The sequence below is a fragment of the Pteronotus mesoamericanus genome, unplaced genomic scaffold (genome assembly GCF_021234165.1).
Source record: "Pteronotus mesoamericanus isolate MK-2021 breed Mesoamerican mustached bat unplaced genomic scaffold, CSHL_Meso_final contig_72, whole genome shotgun sequence".
Lineage (NCBI taxonomy): Eukaryota > Metazoa > Chordata > Mammalia > Chiroptera > Mormoopidae > Pteronotus > Pteronotus mesoamericanus.
Genome location: NW_026555242.1, coordinates 1,791,009 through 1,813,989, shown reverse-complemented (window position 1 = coordinate 1,813,989; position 22,981 = coordinate 1,791,009). Strand labels below are relative to the sequence as shown.

General features: G+C 46.0%; 1 protein-coding gene and 1 pseudogene across 14 annotated transcripts; one reads left to right on the top strand and one right to left on the bottom strand.

Annotated features, from left to right (window-relative positions):
• Positions 1 to 43: 43 nt before the first annotated feature.
• ATXN2L (ataxin 2 like) lies at positions 44 to 12,580 on the bottom strand. Of its 14 annotated transcripts, XM_054582751.1 has the most exons (24): positions 12,028 to 12,579; positions 10,477 to 10,513; positions 10,219 to 10,275; positions 10,072 to 10,143; positions 9,552 to 9,702; positions 8,815 to 8,939; positions 7,917 to 8,008; positions 7,262 to 7,462; positions 6,066 to 6,241; positions 5,806 to 5,916; positions 4,805 to 5,017; positions 4,647 to 4,718; positions 4,337 to 4,407; positions 3,864 to 4,159; positions 3,712 to 3,781; positions 3,062 to 3,208; positions 2,864 to 2,936; positions 2,583 to 2,770; positions 2,091 to 2,220; positions 1,878 to 1,999; positions 1,499 to 1,711; positions 1,078 to 1,321; positions 769 to 928; positions 44 to 523 (listed from the first exon to the last, which is right to left on the bottom strand). In XM_054582751.1, exons 1-23 carry the CDS (start codon positions 12,333 to 12,335, stop codon positions 774 to 776), a joined length of 3,324 nt encoding a protein of 1,107 aa, XP_054438726.1. In that variant the 5' UTR covers positions 12,336 to 12,579; the 3' UTR covers positions 44 to 523; positions 769 to 773. The 14 variants fall into 14 exon arrangements, with proteins under 14 accessions (XP_054438726.1, XP_054438725.1, XP_054438730.1 ...); XM_054582750.1 differs by having other exon boundaries at positions 44 to 928; XM_054582755.1 differs by lacking the exon at positions 769 to 928 and having other exon boundaries at positions 44 to 500; positions 12,028 to 12,578.
• Positions 12,581 to 20,133: 7,553 nt separating this feature from the next.
• LOC129078139 (ferritin light chain-like) lies at positions 20,134 to 20,933 on the top strand (annotated as a pseudogene).
• The last annotated feature ends 2,048 nt before the right edge of the window (positions 20,934 to 22,981 follow it).

Here is a 22,981-nt window from a genome sequence, read left to right as displayed (position 1 = left end):
AAGAGGAAACTAGAGGCAGATTAAGTTAGTTTAAAATTTTATTTTTTTTTAATTTTTTTAAATATTTTTATGTAATAAAAAGTAAAAGTCCTTGTCCAACCATCCTTGTGGGGTATCTGTCTCTCACGCAGGTCACTCAAGTTAATGGGGAAGGAAGAACAGGGGGCCCAAGTCTGACATTATAAATAATAGAAAATAAAAGATCTTTTTGTCTCCAGCAGGGGTAAGAGGATGGGAGGGCAAGATGGGGTGGGGATGGGCAGGGGCAGAACAGGATTCCCCCCACCCCCGCTGGACCCTGGCCCACCCACTTTGAGGCCTCTCCCATTCAAGGTGCTTGGCAGGAATCCCCCAGCTCCCCCACGGGAAAGGGGAGATTGGGGGGCTGGGACTGGTCCGAGCTGCTGGGGGAAGAGACATAGATCACTCTTCCCTCCACTCATGGAGGTCTCAGGTCGCGGCCAGGACAATCTTCAGTTCCCCGGGGGGTGGAAGGGGAGCTGCTGGGAGGGATGAGATTGAACTGGTTGGAGGGGAAAGAGAAGAGAGCAGGAGCATTAGAACCCAAGCAGCTGTCCCTTCATCCAATGCCGTCCAGTGTGGGGTGTGGGGGGAGTGTTTGGGTAGGAGCGGCCTCCTCAAGGTGTCTCATGGGGCTGTCAGAAGCACAGATCACACACTGTTTCCCAGTGAGCCAGAGCCCTTACTTGTGTGCCCAGCGCAGCCCCCCACACCCCAGCCTGGCCCTGTCTGCTGCGCTGACCTTACCTCGGCTAAGTCAGGAGACAGTCGGGGTCACTGAGAGCTGGGGAGGCAGTGGGGAGGGGGGCTGCTGGATCACAACTGAGCGAGGACGGAGGGAAGCAAAGGACAGAGCCAGGAGCAAGCCCCTGGCGGCGGCGACTGTGGCTTCTGCCCACCCTACATACTTCACAGACAGGTGCAGGTCGGCGGGCGCCCTGTGGGACAGCCCTGCCTCCAAGACCCCTCACTCCCCACCCAGAACCCGTGCATCCTGCCCCACCTGCAGCCCATCAGCTCTTCCATGCCAAATTCCCCCAGCTAACGAGAACTCACGAATCCTGTCATCGGCTCCTCCTGGAAATCCAGGCGCCTGGCCAGGCTGCTCACCTTGGGGGTGTCCGATGTAGGGGTAGGGTGAGGGTGTGGAAGCTGAGAGTGCAGGCACCCCACTCTGGGGCACTGCGCCTTGGGGGGGGCCCCCATGGCTCTGGGGTGGGTGCAGCAGCATCACCTGGGGCGGGTGGGGAGCCCCAGGGTGAGGGGGCGGGGCTGCTGTGATTCCAGTTTGGACATGGGCCTGCAGAAAACAGAAAGTAGCTGGGAGCACCACAGAAGCTTGACACAGGTGCCAAGAATCCTAGTGTAATGAACACTAAGTAAAGGCGGCACTGGGGACTCATGGATGGGACAGCCTCATGGCACAGGTCCTCATGGCAGAGGAGACCCAGATGAAGCAGGTCCCTTGGACTCTTACCTGGGTAACATGGGCCATGTTGGTGAAGCCGTGGGGCAGCTGCTGGTGAGCATGGATGGCATACACAGCGGCTGGTTGGGGGAAGCTGCTCTGAGGGGACTGGGCAGAAGGTCCCGGTGGCAGAGACGGTGGCGTGCCTGTCAGGGCCCCTGGGTGGTACAGATTCTGCTGTGGCTGTCCACTGCCCAGGTGTGGGGCCTGCCCTGCCTGGTGCTGTCGGGGGGGAGGGGAAGGGTGAGTGCCGCCCACTCCTCTCGTACCCAGGCCTTCTACCCGCTGACATGATCCTCCCTGCTGGGGAAACATCCCAAGTTCTACTCCTCTTTCAACCACCCACTCACTCCTGTCCCAACCACTCAAGATTCCCCATGGCAGGCACCTGGACAGGACTGGGAGCCGCATGCTGGGACTGTGGCTGGCTCCCAGTAGGCGTGGTGGCCGGCTGTGGCTGGTGGGCATGGAGCTGTGTGGCATGGTGTGGATAGGACTGGTGAACAGTGGCTACAGTAGGAAGGAGAGAAAAATCAGTGCTGAGCACACTGGAGGGGACAGAGAAGCACAGCCTGGAAGGGGAGGGCCCAGCAAAACTCACCGTAAAGGGCTTGGGGTGTGGGCTGCTCTGCAGAAGGGTACTGAGGGGTAGAGGATGACACAATGGCCTGGGGATGGCTGCCCGATGTCAGCATGCGTGGGTTGCTCTGAAGCATGGGGGCAAACACCGGCTGGAATGGCAAGGAGAGAAACGGTTGGCAAGCACAGGACTTAGAAGGCATAACCTCCACACAGCACCACTCTGGCCTTGTCACAACTAGCTTGTTGAGCATTTGCAATAACCTATCCACGCAGACACTATATTATCAACACTTTATTTAATAGAGGGGAACCCCCCCCCCCGCCGACTAAGACTTGGGTGCTTAAGTGCCTTGCAACAGTCCTACAAGAGACAGGACTGAAGCATACACCTGAAACCACAATCCAGAACACTGCCTGGCCTCTCTCACCCAGCTCCTCTGAACTGGGGAGGTGAGGATAGGATCTCTAGCAGGGCCTCTGTACCCCCATGTTCCTCCTGTGCCTCCGTCACCTGTGAGGGGTAGTGGGCCATGGGCTGCATCATGGCAGGCTGGCCTGGAAACTGTTGTGGGTTGTAGGGGATGTAGGAAGAATAAGGTGTGGCAGCCACCAGAGGTGGGCCAGCTGCAGCGGCGGCCTGCATCATTGGAGGGGCTGAGGCTGGCTGGTGTTGGTCCGAGCGCTGGGGGGGCAGGGAACCTGGGAGTAGGGGGAAAATAGTGCAGAGCTCAAGCACCATCTGCCAGGAGGCAATGGGCAGCCCCACTGACTGCCCCTCCCCACCCTGCTCACCTTTTGCTCCCCGGTACTTGCCCTGCTGTCCAGGCACTGAGTTGGATACAGGATATGGATACATCTGAGGTGCCTAGGGACAACACCACAGATGAGGCTGAATGACTCGCTTACAAATGCCCTGAACAGGGCTGACGTGGTCCCTCAACCAGCCCAACCACACCTCTTACCCTGGGCCCATCTAATCTCTTCTCTTACCTGAACAGCTGGTCCCATGTGGATCTGAGGTATGTAGGAAATGTACTGGGGACTATAGAGCCCACTCTGGCCTGCTGTCAGCACCGGGATGGAAGGAGTAGAATGAGTCCGGGGCCCTGGAGAAGTTGGAGTACTGGTAGATTTATTCTGTAAGAGACAAGGGAGGACATTACAAAATACCTTAATTTTTCTATCTCCCACAGCACCCCCCATTGCCCATATAGCAACATCATTTGTGGAGGGAGTGCTATGTACCAAACACATTCTATACTTTACCTTGCTTAAGCCTCACATCAAACCCTAGGAGATGGACGCACTCAAATTATAGACGACAAAACTGAGGCAGAGAGGTTAGGCAGCTTGTAAATACAGGGGTTTAAGCCAATTCAGTGGGCCGAAATGAAGCTTATACTTGTAACTATTATACTCAGATACTCCCCGAGCCAAATGCTAAGTATTAAAAAGAAACCCATAAACATTTGTCAGGCATATCACGTTCCTCTACCACCTAGCCCTGAAACATGTCTGTTTTCCCCTCACCAGCCCAACTGCTGCCATCCCTATACACTTTTGCAGCTCCTTTCACTACAACACATCAAATGCCCCCCCATTCCCAAGTCTCCTTTATGGAAGATGTTATTCCATCTCACCACAGACAGCAGAGGCTTTGCGGGATTGAATTCCTTGGCATTGGGATTCAATGTTGACTTCTTTACTTGCCTACGAGGGAAAAAGAGAAGTAAATCCTCATGGCTTACACCCCTCATCACCCGACACCCATCCAGCTCCCCAATCCACTCACTCTGCAACAGGGCCCTCATCCTTGTCATCTCCCTTGATGAGGTCCACTGGGGGGCTACCGGTTTGGCTTGGGCAAGGCGTTGGGGGCTGATCTGGCCCCTCAGTGCCTCCTGCTAGAGGCAGGGGCGGTTTGTCCTCCTTATCCAATATGGACTCTGTCTTGGAGGAGACTGGGGACCCCATGGGCTCTGAAGTCAATAGACCATCAACTTCCTTCTCTTTCCCTTTGGCCTCCTCCTTTAAGATCCGGGGAGGAAAAGGATCCAAGCTGGTCTCAGGAGGGCTACTGGGCTGAAGCTGCAAAGAAAGAATCACATATACAACACTGGTCCAGACCCAAGGTCCTGCTGCTTTTCTTTCATCCTTGCTCTCATCTCTTGTATCCCACCTAGTCCTGTGCCTCTCCTGTAAGCTCCCCACACCCACTTCACCTTCATCCTGTAACATCTTAGCTTATTCCCATACTTCTCTCACCTTAAACTGGGCCCCAAACTTTCTCAGTTCTTCCAGTTGAAAGCGTTTCTGCTCATTCTGAAGGCCAGGGACTATAAGAAACAGTGATAAAGGACAAAATATACATTTCCTTTCCCAAAAGTGGCTACACAGCGCTAGTAGCCCACAAGGTAAAAAACAAAACAAAACAACAGAGGAACTCTTAATCCTTTAAGAGAAATTAGATCAAAGGTCTAACAGACATTGTTTTTGAATTCCAACAACTTTCCTAACTGAAATGCTCTCCTAATCAAAGGAGCATTATACTTTGACAGAACAAAACAATCCTCACCTTTCCCAGACATTCGGGACAGCTCCTGGGATTCCAGAGTTCTCCCAGGTTCCTTGACTGCAAGTTCTTTTACTGAGCAAGGAGAGAGAGACGCCTGAAGGTCCTTCTTCCCAGAACCACACTTCACACTGTCCACAGCCCTCAACTGTCTGGCTTACCATCTGTGGGGGCCAGTGAGATCTTTGGAGAAGCCGGGGAAATGGAGCCTACTCCAGGGTCCACAGCTGATGATGTCACGGGGATGGAAGCTGAAGAGGTTGGTACTGCTGAACCAATGGGAGGCTCAGTACAGGATGCTGAGACTGGTGCAGGGGCAGCTGACTTGGGAGAGCGTGGGGGGTACATCCGGCCAACTGGAAGAAAAGGGAAAGCTGTACAATGGTTACTGCTGGTCGACAAGCCATGGGGGCAAAAGACTTACTAAAACACCAAGGAAAATTTATCCACTTTTTCTTAAAAAAAGATTTACTCATTTCTAGAGAGAGGGGAAGGGAAGGAGGGAGAGAAACACTGGTGAGAGAAACATCTCCATTGGCTGCCTCTCACACGCCCCCAACCAAGCACCTGGCTTGAAACCTAGGCATATGCCCTGACTAGAAACCAGCGACCTTTCAGCTTGCAGGCTGGGGCCCAATCCACTGAGCCACACCAGAAATGGCTATCCACTTTTTTATAGACAAGGTCACGAACCTAAATGCCTACAAGGGCAAGACAGGTAACAAGGGGGTAAAATGGCCCCATGAAGGACTTAAAAGGGGTATTCATGACTCAGTTCCTGCCAAATGGAGCTATGCAGCAAGACAGGTCAGTGTTGGCAGAACCTCCCACATGTCAATAGAAATTGAAAATTTTCTATGATTTCTCCTGTTGTAAATGTGGGCAATTAATTTAAACAAAGACTTGTGCCAACCAGTCTATTATACTCAGATACTCCCTGACCCATACCCATACAGACACACCCATAGATTGCTACACTGGGATTTCTGCAAGAGGGAAATTGAAAAATTCTTTCCTAAAAAGCATAAACCCAAACTCTCCAAAATATCTTTCGTATCTTGAAACTATCATTCCAACACCCTACCATTCCAACAACTGATGGTATTTATATCCCTCTACAAATTTATATCCATTTCTTCATATAACACTGCTGAAATTTTACCTGCAGGAGGAGGTGGAACAGACGCTTCTCCAGAAGGCCTACTGCTGGGTGAAGACAGTGTCTTTGCACCTCTCACAGGCCGCGGTGCCTTAGGAGACATGCGAGAGGGGCCTTTTTTTTAAAAGAAAAGATGGGAAAAAAGACAGAGTACCTGTTATTACATTACCACTAATCCATCGTCCTTCCAATCCATTTAAAACCATTCAATTATCCGTCCCAATTCTTTCCTGTCCCCTACAAATGTCTGCTTCATAACTCACCTCCATTAATACCACGTGTCTCAGAACCTGGGCCGGGGCTGCTGTTGTCAAGATGGTGAGGGCCACGAGGTGGCAAAGAGCTGAGGCCAGGCCGGCCACCTCGAGAACTACTGCATCGAACTCCTCCCCGGGGACCTTCCCGAACTCGTTGAGGTAGAGGGATATATTTTCCCTCCCTGGAGAGGAGATTTTAAGTGAGATCAAGCAGCCACAAAACCCACACATTTTGAAAAGATAAAGCCCTTCTAAATTACACACACACACATACACGCTGCCTGGCTCCAGCTTTTTATGCTATCTCACTTAAAAGACCTGTCCTGGTTAAATGTTCTGTGGCTACAGGCTTTATGACCTTATGCTGTGTCAACCCTGACAGCCAACCAGGCTGATACTCCATAATTCTACCACGCCTGACCTATGAGAAAAGTAGTATCACACTGTAGGTCAAGGTGTATCTTTTACAAAATACAGATCATCACATAGTTTGATTTAATTTTCACAAAGAATGAGACTTTCCCGTGAATATGCAGAAGGGAAAGAATGTGTATCAAAACTCTGAAACTAAATTTTTTTCAAAATCCATAAACTTTAGCCTTATTACTATGGGCAAACCACTTAACCACTCAACATTTTACTTATTTACCTTATAGTTTTAAAAGGGATTTTATTTATTTCTAGAGGTAGGAATAGGGAGGAAGAAAAAGAGGGACGGAAATATCAATGTATGTTTGCTTCTCATGTGCCCCCTACCGGGGACCTGGCCTGCAACCCAGGTATGTGCCCTGACTGGGAATGGAACAAGCGATCCTTTGGTTCACAGGCTGGCACTCAATCCACTGAGCCACACCAGCCAGGGCAATTTAATTTTAGAGAGAGGGGGAGAGAGTGTAAGAAAAAGAGAAGCCTCGATTGGCTACTTTCTGTAGGTGCCCTGAGGATACCAAACATGCAACCCAGGCATATACTCTAACTGGGAGTCAAACCCACAACCCTTTGGTTTACAAGATGACGCCCAACTAACTGAGCCACACCAGCCAGGGCGACCACTCTAGGTTTTAATCTCTCAAAATAAAAACTGGCAATAACTATTCATTAACCTACATTTCATATGGGCTGTGAGGCTTAAACAAGAGTGTACAAAACACTTGGCCCACATAGAGCGCCACAAACATATCAGGCTGCCCCCCAGCAATTACCTAGACGCCAAGCTGGGGCTCTCCCGTCCTGAACCCTGCCGCTGTACTGCACTGTGCTTCTCCTCTTCCGTGCGGCCATCATCGTTTTCCATGGCAATTCGCAGGCGGTACTGGGGGCTTGATTCAATCTCCCGGGCCAACTGGGCTGCACGCAGCTCCCGCTGACGAAATTCTTCTGAGTTGTCCTTCTCTAAGGGCACCCTGAGAGGACCACCGGAGACCATCACCACACCAGTGCCAGGGAACAAAAAGAAAACATTTCTATCAATCTTATCACAAGCTCCAGTATGTGTGTGTTTAACCCCTTCAACAACTTGGCATATATTTAATGGGCATCTACTAGGTCCCAGGCAGAGCAGCAAGGCTTCTCTGAATCTTGGGGACACTTAAGACAGATTTTTCAGTACATTTTAAGTTCCAGAGAAAAAGTATGGACAAGTGGATAAGCAGTTAATTCTACCCATCAGGTACTCTAGAATCAAGGTTAAAAAAAGACCCTTAAGAGCAGTTCACAAAGCACAACAGGAGTGACGAGAGGGCAATCTTAACACACAGAAAAGCATGAACAAAAGCTATGTTCCACCTACAGACCTGCCCTTTCACTGGGGATCCCACACCTCAAACTGCACCACATGGATAGTACCAAGACACTCACGTGTAAGACGAGAGACTGCTATCATAGGTGGTCTTTACACCATAGTTCTCCTCATTGAACTTGAACATTTCATTGGGGTCCCATCCATTGGACTAGGAAGGGAGGAGGGAGACTTTTAAAATCCAGCGAGGAAAGCAACAATGTCCTGTCATTCTCCATCAGGCTGAAATACTTAAAAAAAATCTGACCACACCAAAAGTTGAAAAATTGGAACATGGCTGGTGAGAATATCAACTAGAACTATAACACATTTTCAATAACAAATCAATTTTCAGATTTATATCCCAGAGGAATTCTGGTATATGTGCATGGAGATACATGTTCTAAAAATTCAATATGGTACTCTAATGGCCAAAAAACACAAGTCAATAAGGAAAAAGATAAATACAATTTGATAGGTATACATACATGGGTGTGTAAGTAGGACAGTACACAAGAGTTAAAAGCATTGAACTAAATCTATGTAGCAGCAACATTCAAAAACAGGCAAAAAAATAAATTCTTGTGCAAATTAAACAGCAAAATAATGCATTCACTCATGAAAAATTCTAAATGAATCAAAGTATAGCAGTAGCTGTTTTGTTTTCTTTTCTTTTTTTTTTTTAAGAAGGGAAATGGGCCTACACAGTACTCACTCTTGTTTATACTTTTTGTTAAGATGGGGAAAAAAATGACTTGAAGCTGTCAATCACAGATGGTGGGAGAACAGGTATTTTTGTTTCGTTATTTTCTGTACCTTTCCATTTGGAATCTGACTGTCACAAATAGGCAAAAGTAAATGATTTTCCTCCCCCCTCCCCAGAAGCAACTAGGTTCCAAGAATGATGTCAGTGTCAATAACCCACATTCTGGCAGCAGAGCTGCCAAGCCCTCAGGATCTCAGGGAAGGAGACTGTACCATGTCAGACTCGAGGTCGTAGTCATCGCTGTTGCTGTCACCCCCCTCCCAGCGCTGAAGCACCTTCTCTTTGTGCTCCCCATTCACCTTCGAGTTCATGGCAATAGCTGAATCAGTGAACTTGTCTGTGGGGGCAGAGTTGAAGATCAGGTGTCATGTGATAGTTCACAGGCTGTTCCCCAAACACCTTTTCCCTTCCCACAAGTTGTTCAGAAGTGAAGAAAAGTTTATGTATGCCAGGGTTTGGGGATGGGAGGGCAGGCAGGCACAGCATAAAAACCCTTATCTTAGCCCTGGCCAGGTAGCTCAGTTGGTTGGAGCATTGTCCCAATATGCCAAGGTTGTGGGTTTGATCTCCAGTCAGGTCACATACAAGAATCGACCAATGAATGCATCAATTAAGTGGAACAACAAATTGATGTTTCTCTATCCCTTCCTCTCTTAAAAACAAACAAAAACAAACAAAAAAAAACCCACCCACAAAAAACCCCTCACCTTAATAATTCAGAACAGCAAGTTCAAAACAAAAGAAATAAGAAAAAAACCACAACATAGGCCAAATTCGCCCCACTTTATCTTAGACATCAAGATACATCCCCAAAAAGAAAAATCCAGCCATCTTCTTGGGAGGGGGGAGATGGTAAAGTTATGAATGGAAGCGTAAATCAAGCTATCATGTAACTGCTCTCTGCTCTCCACTCACAGAATGGGTTTGACATAACAGCCTGGCACAATACCTTTAGTCGCATAATTGAAGTCAACATTTCGGAAGTGGACAAGCATGACATCACTTGGCTTAAACACCATGGTGTCCACAATGTCTTCCCGACGAGGGCCACCCACTGGCTCAGATGCTTTCCGGTGCACAGCGTCTACTGCCAGTTCAAACTAAAAAAGTTCCATTCCCCAAGACCCAAGGGTCAGTATCATCAAACATGAAGGCAAAAAATGACTATTTTTCTCTTACCCTTTCTAAACTTTTCCCAACACCATGTGTATATAATGTCTTCTCAGTATCAGCCACAGGACTAAGCAAAGTCCCAAAATTAAACTTTTATATTTTAAACTTCAAGCATTTTTATATTAAAGTACTCAGCCCTCAAATTTCAGACCCATGCCTTTCATGCTTACAGCACTACTCCATCACATGCTGACAGAAATAGCCACGATGTTGTCCAACACATCTTCAATGAGCCCAGTTCATTCTTTTACTCCTTCCATGCAACTCCAAAAATAAGCTAGTTTGAGTACACTCACCTTTGAGCTCAGAGTCTTGAAGATACCTTCATAGGTGGTACCATTCTTCACCTTTACATCACAAGTGGAGCCCTGGGAAAGTGGGAAAAATAAGAGTGTCTCCAGCAAACAGATACATTACATCCTTCAAACAAAGTACCCACTTACCACAACAGCTGTAAGAAAATGCAGCATTCTGGAATTGTTGTAGACACCCTCAAATACCTGTGAGTGATACAAGAGAAAAAAATAGCTAGCCAGTCAGCATGTTACAGTCCTTCTAAATGTCCACATTCCCCATACGACCACCTTGTATGTGCTGGGCTCCCTGCCCTTCTGAGCCCACCTGAATATTTCTGCACCTAATCTGTCCTATATTCCCACATATCTGTCTTTTAAGTTTCTGTACACTTGGGGAACACTCACCGGTGACTGTGGGGGTCCCTTTCCTGTGCTTTGTCCCCTATAAAAGGAAACAAAAAAACTGGTTATTTAAATCTGTTCAATCCCCCTTATACAGTTCATTTCAAAGAACTTGGTATCCTAAAACCACATACCATGTGAAAATGCTGATCTAGGTTACAAGAAATCAAGACTTTCAAACTATCACCTTATAGAGGAAAAAGGCACAAGCATTATAAACCAGTAAGCACATTTCCTCCAAATGCCAGTAAAACAGACCTCAATCAACAACCAACCATTATCTCACTTTCTCCAAGGGGCCAGAGATGCATGCTTCCAAGAGACCAATGCTACAGTATTCGATAACTAATCACCCATCTAGATGTAAAAGAGGAAGCTCAGGCAGTGCAGATTCGTAAGTACCAAGCTCAGGCACATTACCTCCCAAATAGAAAAGAATCATTTTCAGAGCCTTATGCACCAATTCCTGGGAAGAGGGGTAGTTCCTCTACAGCCCACCCTGTCGACCTTTTTACTCATTCAGCCAGTTACCCACTTTGGGAGGGGCCGTCAGTCCCCTGGCAATCCTGTTCCTCGCTGGCTGATGTAACCAGCGGTTGAGGAGGGTGCTGAGGGGGCCGTCGGCGGGGCTGGGGGACAGCGCAGCCGCAAAAGGCATCCACCGGGAGGCCTCGCCCGGTCTGCGACTGCGCAGTAAGCCCCACAGGCCTCTTCAAAATACCCCCTCCCGAGATCAGAATCCACTGCGCCTGCGTGTACCGCCACGCTCAATTCCATTAACCCATACACATTAAAAACCGAGTGGAGTGTCTCCCACCTAGCAACGAACCCCTCCACACACACTACCAGCCACTGCCCTATGTTACCCTGGACTCCCGAATTCCCGGGTCATGAGACACAGAATCCACGCGCACGTACGTGAAGAGCGAGCGCGCTCCAGAGGTTCCCGGGCCGCAGTCCTCCCAGTTGTCTCTCCTTCCGTTCCCCCCCCACCCCCGCCCACCCCGCTCCCCTCCTACTGGCCGGACCGGGAAGGAGGAGGTGGCAACCCGCTCCAAGTCCCTCCCTCCCCATTGGCTAAACTGTGGGTCGCGCGCCCCCCCTCCATTGGCCACGGCCCGAACCCCTTCCCGCAGCCGACTCCCCATTGGCCGAAGCCGGGAACCGCGAGACCCTTCGCGGTAATGGAGCTGGGGACCCCATCACCTCGTCACCCCCCCAGCTCGTTCCGACGGCGCTAGCGGGATGCGCCCTTCTTGCCCTTAAGGTCCAGACCACGAGCCCTGACTAGGCTGTGAGAGCTCAGCATGGTCCTTAATTAAATGTCCCGGTGGCTGCTGGGGAACCCTTCTCCTCCGACCTGTTAGGAATCTGAGTGGGCCCATCCCTAGCTTCAAGGGGGGAGGGGTTCTCCCTCCCCCTGGCGTCCCTCAAGGTGGTCAGGATAGGAGCCCGCCTCGCGCGGTGTTCTGAAGTCCCGGCTGCCGGGCCGGAACCAAGCCGCTGCCGCCCCGCAGCGTGCGCGCCAGAGCCCGGAAACCCACCCCTCCTTACCTGGCGCTGCCGATGGCCGCTGCCCCCGGCCTCTCCTGGTGTTGTTGCTGCTGCTGCGGCGGCGGCGGCGGAGGCTGTGACGCCAAGATACTTTCGGCTCCTCGGCGCAGCCCGCTCCCGGCAGCGGCTGCAGGCCCCAAGCAGGAGGCAGCAGGAGGCCCTGGGGGAGCCGACGTTGAGGCCAGGGGGCCCGAGAAGCCACCGTTGGGAGGGCTGGTGCCCCCGGGAGGCCGGCGGGCCACGGCCTGTTGCGTGGGGGGCGGCTGCTGGGGCTGGGAGGTCTGTTGTGGCGGCTGAGGCTTCAACATGATGGCAGCGTCCGGAAGGGGAATTAAGGGGAAGGGAGAGAAGAGGCTGGGGCTAGGCCCCCGCCGGAGAGCGCGGGAAGCGAAGGAGACTGGGAAACTGGGGACCCGCCGTTGGCGGGCGGGGGGGAAGGCCTGCGGTGTCGGGGGTGGATAGAGAAGATCGCGGGGCGAGGAAGCGCCGCGAGGCGGAAGGGGAGGGGGGGGTCTCGCTGGCCGGAGGAAAGCGAGAGGGCGCGAGCCGGACTGGCGCGCGTGCGCGTCGCCGGGGAAAGGGGAGGAGGAGGAGCGCGCGGGCGGGAGCTCTCGAAGGGGGAGGGGCGGGGGAGCGGCGGCGCGGTGCCGGCGCGCACTGGGGCGGTTAGCTCGGGCGGGAGAAGAGAGAATAAAGGTGAACCTCGCGCCCCCAGCCTTGGGAGTGGACAAGGAGCAGCGCGGGCGCTCACGCGCGCCAAGGATTTAGGGCCTCTAGCACTCTCAAAGCCCTAGAGAATGCCGGCTGCCGCTGGCGCTTCACAATGAGCGTGTGAAACGCTGGGGGAGGAGCCGAGGAAGCAAAGAGGAAGAACCGGCCGCCCCGCCCACGTCTCCGGCGTAGCGTTGGGATGCCTCCGCAGTTTGTGAGATGTCACGACGTAGCGTGCAGTTCTTCCGCCATTTTGGGGCCCGGTGGGCGGAGTCAAACTGCGAAAAAAATTGTGGTACTAGGCAAGCGGCTGTACTTTGGCGGGTGGTGGGTCTCGTAAGGACCTATTTCCAACCATATCTGCTTTAAGTAAAATACTGGTGGGCTTTAAGATTATCAGTTTGATCTTTATAGATAAATTAATGCTTAATCCTAAATTATTTTAAACTTCAGTAGTTTTAAACGTAAATGGTTGACTGTAGTAATAAAGAGAGTGAAGGCCAAAGTTCCTAGGGTCTAGTTCAAAATTGCAGTGAAGACAGCCTTAATTTATTTAAAATTAGCTGAGCATTTAGGACGTTAGGCTAGCTGCTTTGGATGCAACTGCAATTAAATCACTTTTTGCTCTGAGGGAGTTCAAGCTAGTGGGAGATTGAGACAATTCCGTGACACAAGCTAAAGCACAGGGCACTATGAAAACAGACAGACGTAAGATCTAATGAAGTATTGGGTGATGGATTTCTTGGCAGGGGAATAGAATATGACAAGCTAAGAGAATAAAACTAAAGAGGGAAGGTTTTAAAAAATGAAGCTGGAGAGGTAAATGACCTGGGACCAGATTTTAAAGAGATGAACATTATCCTCAAAGAAGTGGGAAGCCTTTTACTGCAAATGAAGAGATCAGACTTGTATTTTTAAAGATTACTGATTGCTTTGTGGAGAATGGAGTGAAGCAGTGATGGGTCTGTGGTATTAGTCCCAGGGAAACTTTTAATATCTCACTCTCTCTTCACTCCCAGCATCAGTGTGGGAGCTCTTCCCAAACCCTCTCCCCCAAACACGCTCACACCTCAATAAAAGTCTGCCTTACATTTTGGGAAGTATTCCTTCACCCCTGCTGCACTCCTAGCTTCAGATGTGCCAGCTTCCCTTCCTTTGTGCTTGCCCAGCAATTTACCCCACTTTATGTGAGAGCTCCTTGAATTCTGTCTTCTTGCTCCCCAAGGGCTGGAATCTTAGTGCTACTCCTTCTGCAATACCTGGCCAATGCAGCCTGGCAATTAAATACTTGTGATGGGAGTGCAACCGAATGGTATTTTAAAGACTATGTCTCCTGGGTGCCTTAAAAACACCATCCAGCTTTTTTCTGGCCATTACTTGTACCACCTGGTGCCATGTCACCTCTAATTTCATTATGGGCACCCATGTCTCCTCAACCTACATCCTACTCCCACACTCAAAGTTTAAATTTAAACTTCCATTTCCACAACATGCCTTTCCCTTACTCAACTGCCTTTACATGTGCTGTTTCTTCATCTGCTTTCTCATTCTTCAAACTTAGGTGTCAGTCCTTTTGGACATCCTGTTACTGACGCTCTCCTCTGGGCTGTCAGAGCACTGTGATGTTTTTATGTGGCTCTCCTTTCCACTGGAGGTTAAGATCATTAAAGGGCTGTATTTTACTCATTTCCCTATCGGCGTATAGCTCAGTGGCTGGCATACAGCCATTCAATTGATAAAAAAGTGAAATATATGTAATTTAGAATTTTGTCATTGATTTGATATGAGTTTCCATGATATACTGTTAATTTAAGAAAGCAAAGTTCAACATAGTATAAACTATGCTACCTTTTGTGCAGGAAGAAGGAGAAGTAAGGAAACAAATATGTCTGCAAATTTTTGCAAGGAAAAGCTCAAGAAGGATAAATTAAAATCCAATAAAATTGGATATCTATGGGGGTAGGGAAAATGAAGGATCATTGGTCGTTGGGCATTCTTTTTTAAAAACTTTTTAGGGAGAGGGGGTGGGAAGGGAAGGAGGGAGAGAAACCTCGATGTACAAGAGATAACATTGATCCAACCCAGGCATGTGCCCTAGATGGGAAGTGAACCGATGACCTCTTGGTTTGCAGGCTAGCACCCAATCCTCTGAGCCACACTAGCCAGGCCAGGTCACATCCTTAAAGGAAGCCACACAGCTCTGACTGGGGAGAGGGTAAACTTCCTTGAGTATACCTTTTCATATAGTTTTGACCTTTCATATGTTAATGCTCAACATGTTTTAAATAAACAGATGGAGGGTGCCTAAAATCTGAATGTAGATGTAAATAAATGAATCCAACTCTATTTTACACGAATAAAAGTAACACAAGGGGAAAATAGGACTAATTCAAGTAACTTTCAAGCAACTTCTGTGTAAGGAAAAAATTACTGCACATAAATCTTGAATTCTTAGTAAGTTTGCTGTGGTGGCAAGGGCATGGCCATTGGGAAACTATTGGGGTATGTTGATTAAGCACATGATTAGATATAGAGATGTTGGGAGCCAGGGTTCTCACTGGGGAAGTGAGGAGAAGCAGATGTGGAATGAATGAAGTGAGTGCAATCTTTGTGGAGACTGGAATGGGAATCAGTATAGAATTTATGAGAAAAGATAGATTTACACATACCCAGTTGCCAGATCTTGCTTTCTAAATGTTCCACAGAAAGCACCCATGCATATATACTGTTAATAGACATAAACATAGAAGCATATACACATAAAAAGAAGAAACTCACAGGAGAAATAACTATTCAAAATTGTCCATGGCATGAAAGACAAAGAAAGGTTCAGGAATCATTCTGGATTAAAGAAGGATAAAGTGGCCAAAAATTAAATGAAGTACTTAATTCTGACCTAAATCCAGGAAAATGGCTGTAAAAGACATTATGGGGAAAAGTTGATGAATTTGTAATATAAACTATAAAGTGTTACATCCTTTATAAATTTCCTGAATGTTATGACTAGATATTTAAGAGCATATTCTTAGTAAATATACACTGAAGTATTATGAAGCAAAAGAACATGATATATGCAGCCTATTATCAAATAGTTCATATATTGGGTTGGCCAAAACTCATTTGTTTTTTCCTGTAAGATGGCTGTAGTAACACTTAGTTGTCTTTGACTTCATTTGAAACAATTTTGTTAAATTGAATTGTGACAGCTGTCATATGAGCATGCATTTATTTTTTTTTTAAGATTTTATTTATTTATTTTTAGAGAGGGAAAGGGAGGAATAGAGGGAGACACACATCAATGTGTGGTTACCTCTCATGCGCCCCCTGCTGGGGACTTGGCCCACAACCCAGGCATGTGCCCTGACTGGGACTCAAACTGGCGACCCTTTGGTTTGCAGGCTGGTGCTCAGTCCACTGAGCCACACCAGCCAAGGCAACATGCACTTAAATATTCATATTCTCTCTCTCTCTCCCCCCCCACGCGCACACACACACACACACACATACACACCCCTCATATTCAGCAGAGTTCAGAGTTGCCAAGATGGAAGCAAAATTCTACAAATGGGTTAGTAAGTATAATAGTAAGAAGAGCAAGATCTATTTTCACCCCCTGATTCTTAGACTCATGTATTCGTACTGTAGGGGAGATACCACCACATAATGAATGGTCACTGATTAAAATATAAACTGCATCCTGTAAAACAATCCCATCCTTTCAGAGTGTGGTCTCCCAAGTGATAATTAATTTTTTTTTTTTTAAGATTTTACTTATTTATCTTTACAGAGAGGGGAAGGAAGGGAGAAAGAGAAGGAGAGAAACATCACTGTGTGAGAGAAACATTGATTGGTTGCATCTCATGTGCCCCCAGCTGGGGATCTGGCCTGCGACCCAGGCATATGCCCTGACCAGGGATCAAACTGGCAACCTTTCAGGTTGCAGGCCAGCACCCAATCCACTGAGCCACACCAGCCAGAATTATAATTGAATGTTTAGTAGGCCATTTAACCATACTGGCGACCATGTTGATTTGTTGCAGTAAGGACACTGCATCTGAGACAGAAGCTGCAATTGGAGTCACCAACTGGTCGATTTTACAAGAGTTCACAGTAATTCTCTAAGATCAATCTGATATGTGCACAGGTCAAACTCCTATCCATTCAAGTCTTCTAGTGTGGCATTAACCTCTGCAACTCTCCCAGTGATACGATATTGCTTCTAGTTAACTATCATGATAGGAAGTGGAATTTCCAGGGGCTGTCACTTAGCTCTTCCTGCCATCATGTTCTCACTCCATGGATCATACCCAACGTAGGGATCCTGCCAGTTGCCATAGGTATCTATTCCAATTATACTCTCAGGAGCTTGGAAATAGCCACAAGGTAGGACCAGTTGATCAGTTGGTTCCTCTGTGAGTTGGGCTTGAACTAAGACTCCATTTATTACTTGACCACTTTAAGCCCCCACTTTGACTGGTGGACAACAGTGGCATTTGGATCCTCAGAAATTAGTGTTAATTCAGAGCCAGTATCTAGTAATCCTCAAAAAGTGTAGGTATTTTCTTTGTAATGCATAGTCACACTAGTAAACAGGTCACAGTTCCTTCCTCAAGGAGACCCAACCTCCCCATTCAATCAAGGGGCTCTGAATCTATGCTGATTTAGGTTTAGAAACTGGGAGGGACCATGGCTCTCCACTGTGGTTACTCAGGTCAGGTTTTTGACTACCAGAGCAAGATTTTTTCCTTTGTTACAAATATCAAGCAATTTTTTAGTAGGCTGCACATCTATTCTTAGGAACATGATAACAGGTTAGCCACTGCTGAGGTTACTGTGGGCCAAGGCATTTTGATTACCCATATGTCTCTGCTGCCCTTTACAATAGATGCACCCATCTTGTCTTTGGTGGTAGCATACTGTCATTCGGCCTCTACCACTGCAAGTTCTCATTATCCCCACTGAAATAAGGGAGCCCATTTCAATGGTGGCACCCTCCATGGTAATACTGGGCTTACACAAATAGCAACAACAGAGCTTTTCAATAATGCAGGTGCTTTCCTCATTGTGTTTTTCAATGCCTTAGTGAAGGAAGTGTCTTATAGGCTTTCTGGTGGAATATAGTTAGGGGATGAGTGTGTTCATTTCGTGTATAAATATACTCCGATATTCCTATCTCCGTAAGTCTTTGGGTTTTCTACTCTGCACCGTGGCAAGGAAGTTCTGGAATCTCAACTTTATTAAGAGTAGGCCACTGTCAAGTTCAATTTTCAGTCAACTTACCAAGTAAACTGTTAGAGCCACCTCCAGCTGCATGAGCATACACATTAAGTCCAGACTTTGGCAAGTACATATCAATGAATTTAACCCAACCTAGTGCTGCATTTTGCTCTACTTGGTCTAACACCCTTAGTATACCCTTCCACCTATGTCCCCCAGGTTTCTGCTAATCTATATTAGCAAAGTCTTAAAATTATTTTGCTCTCTTATTTTCTCCTGAGTTATAGTGTGCACCTAAATCTTCTAGAGTTCACTGATACTTGACCCTTGTCAATAGGGTCTAATGGCAACAGTAGCAGTGGTGGTCTTAAGGAGGAAGATCTTCCCCTTCCAAGGAATCTGTCACAGATGAGGTTATCACAGAGTTTTTAAGAAGGAATACTAGTCTCTTCAGAAGTCAAGATACTTCTAGCATGAGAGGCTCAGAATATTTGGGTTTTAAGATTTTCTATTTCATGGTTCAATAAGACATCCTGATTCCAACTTTCAGAATCCCATTCCTTCCCACGCTGTGCCCAGAATTACACATAGGAAACGTCAAACTGAATTCAACAGTCATTGTAATTTATCAACTGACAATTGATTTTTTGTAACACAGCATAACTGAGGTACAATTAAACTACAATCAATTGCAGGTATTTAAAGTACAAAATTTTGTTTTGACATGTGTACACCCATGAAACCTTCACAATAGTGAACATAACTCTCCCCCCAAAAGGTTCCTTGTGACCCTTTGTTTTCTCTCCCACTTGCCGTCTGCAAGTCCTCCATCCAGAAGCAACCACTGATTGATCTGCTTTCTGTTACTATAGATTGTTTGCATTTTCTAGAGCAGGAGTTTGTAAACATTTTCTGTAAAGGACAAGTAGTAAATATTTTAGGTGTTGGGACAACAAGCAAAAATGAGAATAATGTATTATATGTGTACTTGTATGACAAAAAATATTGATAAGATTAAAATAATCAGTACAATTTTTAAAGTAGAAACCTACAATGAAAATAATTAACTTTTCATATAATATTTTGCTTAGTGGGATTCAAAGTTAGTGTTTCCTATCATCAATTCTATCACAAATGTTTATCTGTTAATTCAAATTTGTAATGAATTTTTAAAAATGTCTTTCACAATAGCTACTGCTAAATATTACCAGTCCATAAGCTTATGATTTTATTGAGCATAAGCATCATTTGCAAGGCATTTGTAGAATTCTATTTTATTAGATTCCTTTCCTTTTTAAAAAATTTTATTTATTTTTAGAGAGGGGGAAGGGAGGGTGAAAAAAAGGGAGAAGAACATCAATGTGTGGTTGCCTCTTGAACACCCCCTACTGTGGACCTGGCCTACAATGCAGACATGTGCCCTGACTGGGAATCGAATAGGCAACCCTTTGGTTCGCAGGCTGGCACTTAATCTACTGAGCCACACCAACCAGAGCAGATTCTTTTCTTGATGTTTGTTTTTTAGCATGTCACTACTTTGCCATTTGGTTATTTCCAATTGAAGATCAGGTGGAATTGCTTTAATTGCTCATTTAAATAGATTTCGAAATACGGACATTTCCTTTGTAGTTATACTGAAGTCCTAAAAATGCTGCTGGAACTGTTGTTGAGCTTGGAAAATATAGCTGCTACAAATTCATGTGAGATCTTGCTGCTTTTAACTCTTGACATGTGCATAAAGCAGCTTGACATTACTCGTGATTCAAACAATGTTATCAAAATTACAGCAGTTTAAGTTATGTATATATTTGCTATTTTGCCTTGTAATTTTAGGTTGAATTCATCGAGAAACATTCTCAAGTCTGCAACAAAAGCTACTTACCAGAGCCATTCAGTGTTTGATAGTTGTTGCTCAGGGTGGCTATTCCCATTCAGAAAAATTTCATAGTAAGCCCTGAATTCAAAACCACAGTAGGCAATGCCATCAGCAGTCCCTGGATCTGTCTCTTGCTTCAGCAGTGTTTGGACAGAACAGACCCAGGGACGCCCCTTCTTCCAGCCTCCAGCCACCCTCCAACTTCATTTCAGTTACCACCTTGGGAACTACCTCAGCCATCCTCAGCCTCCAAGACCAGCCAACACTGTTTTGTGACCTTAACTCTTTATTACCAAACAACCATGGGCTCCCAAATCCATCAGAATTATTCCACCAAGGTAGAGCCTCCATCAACTGCCTGATCAGCCTGTGTCTGCAGGCCTCCTACACGCACCTCTCTCTGGGTTTCTATTTAGATTTCAACTGTGTGACTTTAGAGGGCATGGGCCACTTCTTTCCCAAGTTGGTTGAGGAGAAGCTTGAGGGCTCCGAGCATCTCTTAGAGATGCAAAACCAGCGTGTTGGTCATGTTCTCTTCCAGGATGTGCTGAAGCCTTTCCAAGATGAGTGGGGTAAAACTCAAGATGCCATGGAAGCTGCTATGGTCATGGAGAAAAACCTGAACCAGGCCCTTTTGGACATGCAGGCCTTGGGTTCTACCAAAGTAGATCCTCCTCTCTGTGACTTCTTGAAGAACCACTTTCTGGATGAGAAGATGAAGCTCATCAAGAAGATGGGTGACCATCTGACTAACCTCCACAGGCTGGCCATTTCCCAGGCTGGGCTGGGCGAGTATGTCTTCTAAGGCTCACGCTCAAGCATGGCTAGGAGCCTTTGGAGCTCAGAGGTCTGTGACGGGCCCCTCTGCATTTCCCCGGTGTCTGGCTTTTGCCTGAGCCTCCCCCTGAAGCCACCTGGCATCATTTTATCCACCCTGGAGCCCTTTCCCATGCATTGGGCCAAATGGAAACAATGAAGCTTTCTGAAGCACAGCAAAGCAAAACAAAAACAAACAGTAAAACTTTAGCACTGTAAGGCATCAAACTACTCTGTGGTAGGATAAATCTATTTCTAACAAAAATTCCTGGAACTGATGATTAAGCCCACAAGAGCAAATGAAGTTCACAATTGACAGTACCGGTTTAATATCATATAATAGATTCAAATAATTTCGGTAGTGTACGGATGCTGACGAATAATACAATTAACAATTATAGGCTTTATACACCTTACAATTTCACAAGCTTTGTAAATTTGTCCAAATATGGCTTTTTCTGCTCCACATATATTTTCACCAACGTTGGTAACACATTTTAGCAGATTCCAGTTTAGTTTGTATTGAATCAGTGGGGTTTTTTTTCAATGTCTTTAAAAATATTCTTGCCTGTAGTAATTCCACCAAACTGTTCATAGAGGCTAATTCTTGAATCACTTAAAGCTCATCATTGATTCCTCAAATAAACAACACTAGCAGCACTGGTAACATCTGTTAAATCATAAACAGCCAAGAAAAACCAGTTGAAATCATTCACCTGGTTTTTTTTTTAATTGTTATCAGTGTTATTCCCAATTTCTTCATCTCTTTGAGCAACTGTTCTCATTTAGTGGCTAGCAAGTCTTAAGTAAGTTTTATTTTAACACATTTCTTTGTCTACTGTAATTGAATATGATTTAATGAACGCATCATCAGTATATAGGTTTCCTTGCCCTGTTAGAGCTACTTGGACTTGGTTGCAGTCTCTCTTTTTCATTTTTTATTTTTGTGAAGAAATTCTGCTGTGGAGAAATATTCTTCTTAAAATTTTACAACTGTTGCTTTGCTGTGAGTTACGAATGTTAACGACAAGTGCTTAATTTGATAAGGTATTCATCTAGCACAACAGTAGTTTTTAAATAAACACAATCCTTTGCCATCTAATTTGATAACAAAATAATCTACACTTGAGTGCTATTTTTCTAATTTGGACATGACGAATATGAACTGGTACTTAAAAAAGAGTCAGGGAATGGTAATATGTATGGCACTTGAAACACTGTCACATTAAACTCTGTCACTGTGATTTATAGTGCCCCTAGCAGCAGTTTGAAGTGAAGAGAGTGCCAGCACATATAGTCCCTAGCCCAAATACTTAATTCTGCTGTTGTAGGTCAACAGCAGCAATAGACAGTATGTAAACTAATGGGCATGGGTGTATTCAGATAAAACTTCATAGACCTGACTGGTGTGGCTCAGTGAGTTGAAATTGTCCTGCAAACCAAAGAGTCATGGGTTTGATTCCAGGTCGGGGCACATGCCTGAGTTGTGGGCCAGGTCCCCAGTTGGGGGCATGTGAGAAGCAACCTATTGATGATTCTCTTACACAGTGTTTCTCTTCATCTTCTTCTCTCTCCCTTCTTTTCTCTCTAGAGATGATTAAATAAAATCTTTAAAAAAAACTTTATGGACACTAACATTTGAATTTCATATAATTTTCACATGTCATCCTTCTTTTGGTCTTTTTCAACCAAGTAAAAGTGTAAAGCCATTCTTAGTTCATAGCCATACAAACAGGCAGTAGAGTAGATATGGCCTGTAGTCATAATCTGTATCCTTAAATTTATGCTTACATATTCAACTACCTATTTGACATCTTCATTTGGATTCTATGGGTATCTCAAAAATAAGCCACTCAAACCCATTGTCCTAGTCATTTCTTTCCAAAAATTTTATTATAAAAACTTTTAAAATTACAAAATGGTTGAAAAAATATTACAGTGAACAGGATTCTGTCATTAACATTTTGCTATACTTGTCTTATCCCATAACTATACATTTATCCCTATCTCTATTGATGTTTTAATCAGTCATAGGTATTTTATGCATTTCAAAATTAATTAAGTTAACTCCACCCTAAGAACTTCATCATGTGTATTTTGGGTAGAGTTCAATGTTTGTTTCACAGATTTTTTCTTTTAAGGTAGAACTACATATAATCTAGAGTTCTATATAAATGGAATCATGCAGTTTGCACTATTTTTTTGTTGGGCTTATTTTACTCAGCACAATTATTCATCTGCGGTATATCAGTAATTCATAACTTTTTTGTGGTGTGGAGTAGCACTCCATGTTATGGGTATATCACAATGTGTTTATACATTCATGTGCTGATG